This window comes from Atractosteus spatula, chromosome 21 (genome assembly GCF_055471065.1).
Source record: "Atractosteus spatula isolate fAtrSpa1 chromosome 21, fAtrSpa1.hap1, whole genome shotgun sequence".
NCBI classification, from domain to species: domain Eukaryota; kingdom Metazoa; phylum Chordata; class Actinopteri; order Semionotiformes; family Lepisosteidae; genus Atractosteus; species Atractosteus spatula.
The window spans coordinates 8,505,537-8,517,717 of NC_142726.1; the positions used below are offsets into that span (position 1 = coordinate 8,505,537).

General features: G+C 41.9%; 1 protein-coding gene across 1 annotated transcript; it reads right to left on the reverse strand.

The window, feature by feature from the left end:
• Positions 1-197: 197 nt before the first annotated feature.
• spg7 (SPG7 matrix AAA peptidase subunit, paraplegin) lies at positions 198-10,117 on the reverse strand. Its single transcript, XM_088938952.1, has 17 exons — positions 9,741-10,117; positions 9,515-9,617; positions 8,348-8,437; positions 7,885-8,126; positions 7,023-7,162; positions 6,674-6,776; positions 6,359-6,484; positions 5,639-5,801; positions 5,168-5,341; positions 4,272-4,396; positions 3,861-3,963; positions 3,501-3,611; positions 2,996-3,111; positions 2,080-2,236; positions 1,644-1,807; positions 1,255-1,332; positions 198-1,145 (listed from the first exon to the last, which is right to left on the reverse strand). The coding sequence occupies exons 1-17, from the start codon at positions 9,993-9,995 to the stop codon at positions 936-938; spliced, it is 2,460 nt and encodes an 819-aa protein (XP_088795078.1). The 5' UTR covers positions 9,996-10,117; the 3' UTR covers positions 198-935.
• Positions 10,118-12,181: the final 2,064 nt, after the last annotated feature.

A 12,181-nucleotide genomic window follows, 5' to 3' on the forward strand; every position in this document is an offset into this window, starting at 1 on the left:
AATGATAGAATTAATTCTGTGTGGGACCCCGGGTGTGGAGTTTTTAAAGCACGTTTGATATGACACAAAATATCTCTAGTTTACCTGGTCTTGCTGTTGTTCTTCAGTTCTCCACTTCTCAGATGAAAATGTCTACCCTACATAGGAAACATTTGCTCTGCACACAGCTACACACATGGACACAGCAAAGGCCAGCCTTGACTTTAAAGTCTCTTTATTGTGAGGATTCTCCCACACAGCAAACACTTCCACCTGCACCTTGCCACAGTGGAATATACAAACCAACTAGAATGAATCATTACACCCTTTTCTTTTTGATTCTTAAAATAACCAAGGTTGTATTATAAAGGTTTTTTTTTCCAGATGTCCCTCAAGTTGATTCAAAACAAAGGAGAACATCTGCATCCCACTTCCAGAGTTCCAGTAACTAAATTGCAAGACATGTCAGCAGGATCTCCAACTGATCTTTATCAACTCTACAATCCATACACTGGATAATATTCATACAGTCGAGGGAACCTCAACTAAGAGGAATTCATTTAATAAATACGCCTGGGATATTCAAGCCTAAGAGACTGTATGGTAAGAATAATAATATGGTGGCAATCAAGTCACAGAAGCAAAATCTCGATGGGCATAAAACTAAGTGCCAAGAAGTGAACCTCTTTATGCATCTAGATATCACAGACTAAAGCTGCATGGTTTGTGAAGGTATTAACTGCTTTATAATTGAACAACAAAGTCAACAGAGGGACAGCAGTTGACACACGGCAACAGGAGAATCTGATGCAGCCCGTTTCCGAAGGGGTTTTCAAACTCCTAGTTTCCACCAGCTTCAAAAGTGCGTGAAAGAGGTGCAGAGCCGACAGGAGCCTGCGTGCACCAGGGAGGTTTCAGAAAGCGAGAGCGCTGAAGGGCAGCTGCTGTGTCCGAGCTCAGACAGGCCCCAGGTTGTGCTCCTCTTCCTTGCGGGCGGGCCGTCTCCTCTTCCGCGGCTCCTCTTCGCCAGTGTCCTGCTTGTCTTTCTCCGCCTCGATCCAGCTCTGCGGGGCGATCATCTTCTTGGGCCCATGGGGCGGGGGACCGAGCAGAGCCTCCATGTCATCGTAGTTCACCACCTCCCTCTCCAGCAGTGCGTTGGCGAGCTACGAACACACAGACCCACACACATGGACACGTGCCAAACTCACTTCACTCCCGTTGGACTGTGAATTAAGACGAAACAAAAACAAGAGAACAGAGGGAAGCCCTTACCATGATCAGTTTATCTCGGTTGTCAAGAAGCAGCTTCTCCGTCTTCCTGTATGCACGGGCTACTAGCATCTTGGCTTCCTACAAGACCAGAACACAACTATGGGGTGAGTTTTCTATTTTTTTAGTCAACTTAAGTTCCATTGTTAAGTCTCACAACTAACACCTTGCTTGGCTCTTCATGCGGAGTACTAAATGCTTATTTTGTCCAACTCTCTTAAAAAATGTAGAGTCCCAAATAGTCTTAGACTGTTTATACAAACATGCACCTTTTGACCCGTACTTTTAATATGGTAGGTCAAATAATAATTTAATTAGAAAAAGAAAGAAACACAGATGAAGAAATATCATAGCTGTATAATGGAGGTGCAGAGCACTCTGCCCATACACACATGGTCCATCTGCTCCTGCAGACCCTGGCTGAAGGGTCTACGGCCGACAGCCCCCTCTTCTTCAGTCTCAGGGAAGGAGACCTGGCCCACACTGGGCACCATGCCATACTGCTTCACCATGGAGTAAGCCACCCGGGTCACCTTTCGTAGGTCATCCTGGGCACCTGGAAAACACACCGGAACCATCACGCACACAGCTCCCAGTACAGCAGTGCTGTACACAGACACATTGGAATTGGAGTTCATTCTAGGCCTTTTTCCCCCATTGTAGGTTCTCCAGAGCTCCAGCAATCAGCACAGGAAGCTGCTAAATTGCCGATCATCTTTCATTTTATTTCTCATCATCACATTTTATCAGTGAATACTAATAGATGGGGAAAACGTCACAATAATATGCTGGCGTCAGTGTGTTTGTGTGCGTAGCTGTTTACTGTACCTGTGGTGACCTTATTAAAGGTGATGGCCTCGGACACCCGTCCACCCAGCGCCATGCACATCCTCTCAGACAGCTGCTCCTTGGTGAAGAGAAACTGCTCACGGGGCAAGATCTGGGCAAACCCTAAAGCAGCATTGGTGCGGGGTGCGATGGACACCTGGCAGGGAACATCCAACAGCAGAACACACACCGGTGAGTGACTTCTGATCTGCTTTTTCCTCTTTGTGAAAGAAGTAGAGACACGTGAAAGACCTACCACATGGTGACACGAGTAAGTTGTATAAGCAGCTGGTCTAACCAGCTACAGACCGATTAAATCAGAGTCTGTGCTCTCTTTCTAAGTGAATTTCCTGGTTTGGTTTAATTTAGACATGTAAGATGTACCATTTCTGCTACAGGAGAAGTAAATCTGTGGAAACGTACTTTGAGACTTCAGCATGGTTCCACATCCTAAATGAAACATTGCTGAGAATGCCCTTATTTATAAATGGGTTCTGTCTTGATAATTAATGTAACTGAGAATTTCTTTCTCAGGTGACATGTGGTTATAGAACATAAAAACATGAACAAACGGGAAGAGGCCACTGAGCCCATCTATGCTGTTTACTATATTCCAGTCATTTCAGAAAACAGATTCAGCGACATGGATGGTAAAGAGCTAGTTTTCCCACAACGCTCCCTCTGCCTCCTGTTCTAAGATTTAAAAGTGTTTGTATCCGTGAGCTTTGTTTCAAAGGCCACAGCATTAGGCTTGTGTTTTTAGCCAAGATGGTAGCATACTCATAAAGCCACCTCTTACCACATTAAAAAGGATCAAATAAAGAAAAAGTGCACAATTTACAGTATGTGTTTCTTAATCTTGTGGATACTACGTATCAGAGGCGCACAAAGACAGAGAGAGAAAGAGGATGGTTACCTTCATGACAGCCTCTGTGTGCTCCAGCAGCCAGCCTACCAGGGCATGACCTGACTCATGGAAAGCTACAACCTTCTGCTCCTCTTTAGACAGGATCTTGCTCTTCTTAACACTTCCTAAGAATAAAACAGGCACAATCAAAGCCATCTGCTCTGAGAACTCTTCAGAGTACCAGGCTACGTGGCAGGTAGCTTGATTTCTGAAAGCACAGGCTCTGTGGTTTAACCAGTTTGGGACGATGTGGCTGGTTTATTCCAGATTGTTTTTAGCAGCCTGCTGTTGCATTTTAATTCCTGCCCTCCACAACCGTCTCCAAACAATACAAATACAGTAAACGAGTCCATAAAATTGTGTTCAATGTTGGCTACAACTTCAAACTACATATCAAATAAACATACTTACTATAACTTACAAGTTTCACTCAATGAATGCGTAACTGGTGATTGCGAAGCATGTATACCATGAAAATTAGTACAATGTTTGAGCTTTTTTAATGCATTCTCACCCGCGATGACTCTCTCCACTGCGTACTCGAAGCTGAAGGTGTCGATGGATTTGTAGCCCTCTCGTGCTGCATGCAGGGCTGCCTCGTTACAGATGTTTGCAATGTCAGCTCCTTGAGCAGCAACCCAGAGCCATTAATATGCAAGACAGAAAAAGGTTGAGTGCATTTTGCTTTAAATTTCACACCGTTTTCAAAATGATAAATTGTGCGCTAAGAAGTCAGCTCACATTTTTTGCAGTGCTTTTCAAAACTGACTGGCGACATGTATATGCCTTGCAGTTAGATTTAATGTTTGCAAGTGAGGCCTCAGCGCTGGACTGGCGCAGGCGGAAGTGTGGCTGAGTGCAAGGCGATTTTTACCGCTGAATCCGGGAGTCAGCTCAGCTAATCGCTGCGAATAAACGCTAGCTGGCTGTGTGAGCTTCAGGATCTTCAGGTGCTGTTCAAAAATCTCTCTCCTCTCCTGAAACGAGGGACACATGAACACGGACAATTAAACAGGGATATGTTTACAAAGCAGGGTGCAGAATCTCAGTTAGAGGATGAGAGAGTGGGTGCAGGAATATGAAGCAAAAGGGTGGGTAAGGAGAACAAAAATTAATTTGACACTGTCATGTCTGTTCGGTAAAATGTCCTTATGCCAGCTAGAAAAGAAGATTGTCATTTTCTCCCGATAAGGACTTGTAAGTTTTCTGCAAGTGGAAGTACTACGTTTCTTCTGATACTCTGTAATAACCGGGTGTTCATTGTCTGAAAACTGCTCTTCTGTACCTGTAATGTGGGGAGATCAATGAATATATGCCTGTCGAGCCGTCCTGGTCTCATGAGAGCATTATCTAAAATATCTGCTCGGTTTGTGGAGGCTAGAACAATCACATGGTCTGTGGTCCCCATTCCTGAATAAAAAACAAAAGAAAATCATATTTCATGTTTTTGGCATAAATATATGCTGAAAAAGTATATCGGCATTGTTTTCTTAAAGTACATTAAATTACTGAAAGGGTAACTGCAGTCCCAATTTCTCAGACTGGTTATTAAATCTCAGCAACAAAATAAATCAATTGATGGTATTGCAACATTTTATATATATATTTGATAAATTCCAAATTAAGCAAGAAATTGTGAACTTTATGAAAGTACTGTATGGTTGCCATGTTGTCTGTGGCTGTTTTTGCCACGGGTGAGAGTGAGAATTTGCAAGAGTTGCGGCCCTTCCTGCTCACTAGTCACTGTAACAACTAATGACAATTCACTGCAGAAATGTTGCAATGTGACCTGTATGCAAAGTTATATATAGTTATATATATATAGAACAATATTTCTATTGGATTAAAAGAGATGTATTCACAAGCCTGCCTGTTTACAATGTAATAGGGTCACTTCATGTCACTGGAAGTTTTGTTGCCTCACTGAATCACAGTGTACCACTGTGCCTACCTGGAAATTTCATGATGTACAGTACACTGGAGGTTTTACTCATTACTGTGTATATTTTACTTTCATTATGGTTTGAAATGCACTCATCAATGCCGATTTTTCCAACCCCAAAATATAAAACTAGCCTTGCAGTTCCCCTTTAAATGTTATTTTATCTGATCTCTAACCAGCAGAGGCATGCGAAGGAGGAGTGTCCTGATGCGTAAAGGGCCATTGCTGAGATAACTCACCATCCATCTCCACCAGCAGCTGGTTCAGGGTCTGCTCCTCCTCGGTATTGGAGAAGCCGGACATATTCGTGGAGCGTTTCTTCCCCACGGCGTCGATCTCGTCGATGTACACAATGCAGGGGGCGCGGGCGCGCGCCTCTTTGAATAAGCTTCGCACCCGGGCAGCTCCCAGTCCTGCAGGGACAAGAAGAGGTGCTGGGACGCGTTCCCAATGTCCTTCTGCAAGCTTAGCAAGTCATTGTCAAACACTGCAGCCGAGTCACCTGTAAACATTCACTTCGGAGCCTGAATATGGTACCTGGTAACTTGTCCATTCAAAATGTTGTATAACCAAAAGAAATGCCAAATATATTTGGAAACAGTCTCATTTTTTTATTATTTTGCTACCAATGACACTAAATACTTCTTTAACCTTCTGCAGGAAAGCAGTGTTCCAGTTTGTATTCTAGAATGGGCAAAACAAAATCTCACCCCCGATGACCTCCACGAACTCCGACCCCGCGATGGCGAGGAAGGGCACCTGGGCCTCCGTGGCGACGGCCTTGGCCAGCAGAGTCTTGCCGCAGCCTGGGGGCCCCAGCAGGAGGGAGCCTTTCGGCACCTTGGCCCCAAGCTGGAGGTACCGATCTGGGTTCTGTCAAGAAAAGCGCTAACAGTCGGGCCTCACAGGTGTCCCACAGGCTGTAATAATCCGGCCTTATTGCACTTGATTGTGTTTTCTTCATGGCTTTTACAGACACTTTTTATTCTTACCCTTATTTATTTTATGCTTTAGTGTGTGACTTCCCACTACTATATCTAGAAAACATTGCCACTACAGGACAATTGTACAATAATACCTCATTTTAATTAAACCACTGGGAATAAAGCTCCTTCAACAACAAAATCATTCTTTAGCAAAACACGAAAGAGAATGTTCAGAAATCATGATAAGTGATTTGAATGAGCAACACTTTGATGGACACTCTACATGTAGCTGAGCTGTGTTTCTTTGCATTCTCAGAATCAGATCAGTGAAGAGGTTTCTCACCTGTTCCTCCTACGTCTTCCATCACAGGTAATGACGTTTCCGATAACCAAGTGTTATCACAGAAAACGCACACTTTTTACCCAAGGTATTATTGTACTACATTTTATCATCTTCCTTTTTTAGCCCTGATTTAGCCATGCCTTAAGATATCAGTTCCTTACCTTGAGATAATCCACAAACTCCTTCACCTCCATCTTAGCCTCATGCATTCCTGCCACGTCTTTGAAACTGACGCCTTTACCAGACTTGCCATCTACAATTGTGAAGCGAGCCATCTTCAGCTGGTTCTGGTCATGAAGAATTACAAGCCAGAGTCAAAATCTCGGGGAAGTGATCCTTTTTAGCCCTGTGAAACTAAAAACGCTGAGGCAAAATTAAGTTATGTATTTCTACCGGTAAATTAATTTTTTCTCCACTGTAGACTCATGTCTATAGGTGTACTCGAGACGTGGCCACCGCCCAGCAGTCATACTTACAAAGGCACTGAATCCACCTTCTCTTCCTGCCATCCCTGCCAGACGGAAAATGTACCAAAGAATCGCCACCCCTACGACTGCCATGCCCAGGGCGAACAGAGCACTACATCAAGAGAGAACAAGCATGAATCTACACAGCTTCCAACAGGAAACACATGCTGGACATCTCCCTATCTTTAACATGATAAGATCTGATACCCATTATTCTCAGTACTTTGAACTCATGCCTAATGACTACAGCCCCTTGGATTTTCATTTTTTTTAAGTATTGAAGGGCAGCATTCCTTCTTCTGAACCTCCCAGGCCAACGATTTAGGTCCTTCCCTTCGGTATGGCCCTCTGTACTCACTTTCCAAAGAATCCTGTGCGCTTGTAGGAAACAGGGATCCTGTCCTTTGCGTCAATGTTGAGCTCCTCCTCTGCGGCTCGGAGCTTCTCCTCAAACTTGTCGATGTTGGCCACCTGCATCCGGTACATCAGGGCCAGTCTCTGAGAAGGCAGAGGCATCATCAGGACCAGAGCAGCTCAGACAGCTGCCGCACAGCACCCTGGCCATGTGCTTCCACACTCAATAGCATGACATACAGTGTCAGAAGAATCCTTGGGCTTTCAACTCAAGGTGGCCTCCAAACCGTCAGAACAAATCATGCCACCTTGTGAGATCTCTTCTTACAAACAATATGTGAGATTATCCATTCATCCGTCCATCTTCTAACCAATTCTTCCAAATCAGGGTTGCAAGGGGACCCGGAGCCTATCCCAGCAATCAACAGGCACAAGGCCGGGTACGAACTGGACAGGGCGCCATCACAGGGCAGGCAGACACACACCCAATCACATCAGGGCCACTTTTCTCAATCACCTTCCAGCATGTCTTTGGTTTGTGGGAGGAAACTAGAGCACCTGGAAGAATCCCACGAGAACACGGGGGAGAACATTCAAACTCCACATACATTGCACACCAGGAATTGATCCCAGGGTCCCAGTGCTGCATGGCAACAATGCTAACCACTGCGCCACCATACTGCCCCCTTGTGAGATGATGTGTGAGTTTATTCTAATTTGAATCAGCCCCTCAGTGATGGGGCATAATGGGCATGTTAAAAGTTAAATTCTGTAACAGTTCAGACAACAATTCCTGCAGGTGTAAGAAAGCACTACCGCCCAGCCAGCAGCAGTGCAATCAGACTCTCGGAACGGCGGGAGCCCACCGGCCTGCCGAAGACGACGGCTCCGGGGTGCAAGTAGATCTCCACGATGTCGCTCTCCGGCACCACCTGCACCCTGGACACCTCCCCCTTGGCCAGCATCTCGTGCACGAAGTCGTTCCAGGAGATGTTGCCCCCGCTGCTGTTGATGGAGTTCAGCAGGCTCATGATGACGGCGATGATGAAGAGGGTGCGCAGGCGCTCCCGGTACATCTGGTCCTCACGCTCCCGGCGCTTCTTCTCCTCTGCAAGAAACGGCACAGATATTCACCTTGCAGCCATTTCAAAATCCTGCACTTTTTATTGTGTGACATACAAGATCCAGGAATGAGTAAGATTCTGAATTTGGCTAAAGTGGCGGAGTTGGGCTGAACAGAACAATAGCCTTAACTCAGGCTGTCAGGCAGACCAAGTCAAAGAGGGACTTGTTTTCCTGTGGTCCTCAGGGGGAGGAAGGAAACTTTACCTTCGTCCTCCTCTGGGCTTTTCCCTTTGGCTCCATCATGCCCGTTTTTATCTTGTCTGAACTGGGAAGTGCTGAAATGACTTGTTGCTCCTGAAAATATCAAACATAAAAACGTGAGGAATCTCCTTCATGAGACGGCTGCGTCTTTTATTGACACGTTCAATACCACTTAGAATTTTCTAGAAACAGTCACATTAAGGGTGAATCGGCACAAATTCATCAAGTTCAGATTCACGAGGGCGTATCATACAACAGCTTTTTTTGTACATTCACATGCTAACCAAATCCTTGGGCATTTTCAGCTTCCGGTGGCTACAAGTGGGAGAGCCAGTTTATTCTGGCAGTGGAGCAACAGCAAAGGAAGGAAGGGTTGTACAGGGTTAGCCTAAGGTCTGGTACCAAATTTAGAAACAGGAGATCTGAGTAAATTAAATCAATTAGATAAATCTGAAGTTAAACATCTGCTCTTGACACCAGCTTGAATGCCAGCAATTAAGAGCTGAGTAGCCATGCCCCCTCACTGTCAGGAAAAGTGTGGCTCTTCTGTCTTCTGTGAATAAGTGGATAGTAGAAAAATAAAAGAATAGGCACAAGCATAAGACAAAAATATTTATCTGGCAATCTTTTATCCACAAGAAACAAACACTACAATTTATGTACTGAGTTCTCAGAGGCATTGTATTTTCTTTCACTTTCTTCAGCTTTTATCACTCTTAAGCACTGAAATGTGGACAAAAAACTCCATAAAAGTCAATAGGGCTGTTTTTAAACCAAAATGTTTCCATAGGTGAGTCTAATAAAACAGGCACACACTGCCTGCTGGATTTACAAAAGCTCACTGATATAGTTCCACTGATCTGAACTTCAGCTCTCTTCGGTGCTCAGATACCTGGACAGTTTGGGCTGTTAAAGAACACTACCGTCTGCATGAAAGGACCAGAACTTGCCCAGAATTATTCAGACTCTAATTTGTAAATCTCACTTGATGCAGATTGCTACATTTGAATGCATTAACAGCATGAACATCCAACCCACCCACATCTCTCTAAATGAGTGCACAATTCAAAGGGATTTCTGACAAAAAAAGGGTATTAGGCAGAGCAATTCAGACATATTCCACAATACAAGAGTACAGACAAGGAGACATGACTGACAGAACAACCTTACCTAAAATATTCCAGAGTCCAACTGGGTTCTTCACTAAATGCTTTCTAAATAAGATTTTGGGTAACCCTTGCAGCCGTGGACTGAGAGGTCTGTGGAGAATATTCTGTAAAATGTAAAAAAAGCACAAAAAAGAGTGCATTGTCAAGACTTCATACATTCTTTCACCAGATCAGATTTAGCGAACACTAAAGCATTCGTTATTGATAACTTACAAAAAATGCTGTACCTTTAAAATCCCTGTGTTGAGATGCCGAAGCTGTTCCTTGGAAAAAGACGCCAGAAACTGTGAGCTCCTCTGAAGTTTACAGTTAACACAGGGGTTTTCATTCTTTATGATACTCATAACATTATGAGAAGACAAATGAAGTTTTCTGCTGTTTCGCAAAGGGGGGTTTTTGTACCGCGATGAAATACACCAAACCGAACTACTCGTAATGCTTCTATAAGATTTAACATTGAACTGCAAGAGCGATGCAGCCATTTTTATTTCTTGAGCATTAAATAAATATCATAAGATCTTTTGTGATTCTTGATAAATCGCATCATACGTCAGATCATAACATACAGGCAACGCTGTTATTCAACTACACCCTCTGCTTTTGTGAACTTTCACCTCTTACGTTATATTTCAGTTTAAGCTTGAAAGCATGAAGTGTATTTTTAAATGTGTTCCAGTTTCTTAAAAATGTGGTTTTCGCCTTTTTTTTATTTTGAAAGATCTACTTAAAATATATACGTATATATGTGTTTTATAATAATCTTTAACCCTTGTGATGTCATCAGCACCGGACGTGTCGTTGAGATAAACAGAAAGGCTAAAGGTCATGTAGTCATTTTGTATGTAAATTTTGTCGCCATGTTCATAGAGAAATTGCGAGAGGAATTTTAGCAGTTCCGAGTGTTTTTTTTAGAAACACCAGAAACTCTGTTTATTATAAAGGCATAAATTCAACCGCACATTGCAATGGGGTTTTATTTGTTTTAATTTGAAGATAAATCTGTACAATTGTGTCTCCGTATTTTATAATGCCACATTGTCATCTGAGGTTAGCACTCCTTGAGGTTCCCGAATTTTCCTGTTTTTCTTTCATGATTTAAACCTCAGATACCTCGCAATGCGGGGAAAACTGTGAAAAAAAATACTTTTATTTTGTTTCTTTTCAATCTTTTGTATGGGAGTCGCAAAGGCTTTTAAGTGCAATTTATTGGTAATATACTGTTTAAATTGCTGAGATCTCATCGAAAGTGTTCAACAACAACAAAAAATGAAAACGATGATGGTGAGAAAGACACGCCTCTTCACGCTATTTCACGCTATTTACCAACAGATAGCTTTACAGAGAAATTTCATATTGCAGTCCCTGCATACAATTTAGGTGTTAACACGAGTTTCAACTAGTGCGTGTTTATATAATCTCTAAATTGCACTCAGCAGAAAAAATATAAAAGTAATATGTGCTGCTTCTACAGAAACAGATGCAGTGGTTTATTTCCTATATATAGGCCTTAGTACAGCTGACTCGTCTGGCCGCAAGACTTGTGAGCAATCTGCAATACACGTGATTCAATAAATTATTACATAGTAGCGTAAATGTATTATTTACAGTAGCATGTTTTGTATCTGAAAGAATAAAAAGTATTCAATAAAACGTATAAACAAATCAAACAAATCCACTTTTTATAAAAATAAACACTCAAAAAATACAAGTGTTTTTCAACAAAAGTGTTAGGGAATACTAGACCTGTATTAATATATATTTTTATCAAATAAACTCAAAATTATTGGGAAGACCTGAGTGTTTGCCTCTTATTAAAGCCTAAAAAACATTAAAACTACCTACATAACATACATAAATTCAGGGAAGCAATTTAATATTTTGCTTTTTATTTGCATTTGTAACCGGTAGAGTGTGCTGTGTACAAAGGATATCTATACATCTAATACTCATATAATTTTTCGGATTTATAATTTTTAATGACCAACTGCAACAGAAAGGAAAACTTAAAAACGCAGCCGATTAGATAACGCAAGAGAAACAAATACGTCACGTGTATTATTTCAATTTGCTATTGTTTATTAAAATAGTTCTAGACTCGGCATACAAAACACGCTCTAAAAGGAAAAAATACAGGAAAAGCTGTATTTTGCAACAATATTTCTGTGGATTTGGAAGTGTAATTTTGTGGCAAAACTTAAAACAAATGAACATTATATTTTGAATTGCAATATAAGAACCGCATCACCTCTGCTAATAGGTACTATGTGAAACGACAGGATAACGAAATACTTTGAAAAACGATTTACATGTCACCTTACAAAAAAGGGCAAATGATCAACCTTAGCCCTTTACTTTAATGACATTACTCAGGGACAGGAATTATAACAATCAATGAAAGAAAAAAAAATGTGTTATACTGATAATAATTCTAAATCACTGAATCAAAAACTGAGAGGTGCAATATAGAATTAAATCAATTTCATGCTAAAGAAAACTATTCTAAAATTGTAATGTGCATAACTGCATAGTAACACGTCAGAAATGACAATGTCTCAATAAAGTTCTAACCTAGACGAGTTTTGTTCAAAAGAAAACAATTTTGTAATTAAGCAATTTACACTTTGCACTGCAAAGAAACGTTTTAATTTGATAACGTTAGCAAAAAAAA

What these genes read in the sequence shown, in the direction of transcription:
- spg7 (XM_088938952.1), bottom strand. Translation starts at nt 9,995, where the DNA reads ATGGCTGCATCGCTCTTGCAGTTCAATGTTAAATCTTATAGAAGCATT. An exon ending in AAGCCCAGAGGAGGACGAAG is followed by an intron (nt 8,127 to 8,347) that starts GTAAAGTTTCCT and finishes CGTTTCTTGCAG; the next exon opens with AGGAGAAGAAGCGCCGGGAG. An exon ending in AGTTTGTGGATTATCTCAAG is followed by an intron (nt 5,802 to 6,358) that starts GTAAGGAACTGA and finishes TTTTCTTGACAG; the next exon opens with AACCCAGATCGGTACCTCCA.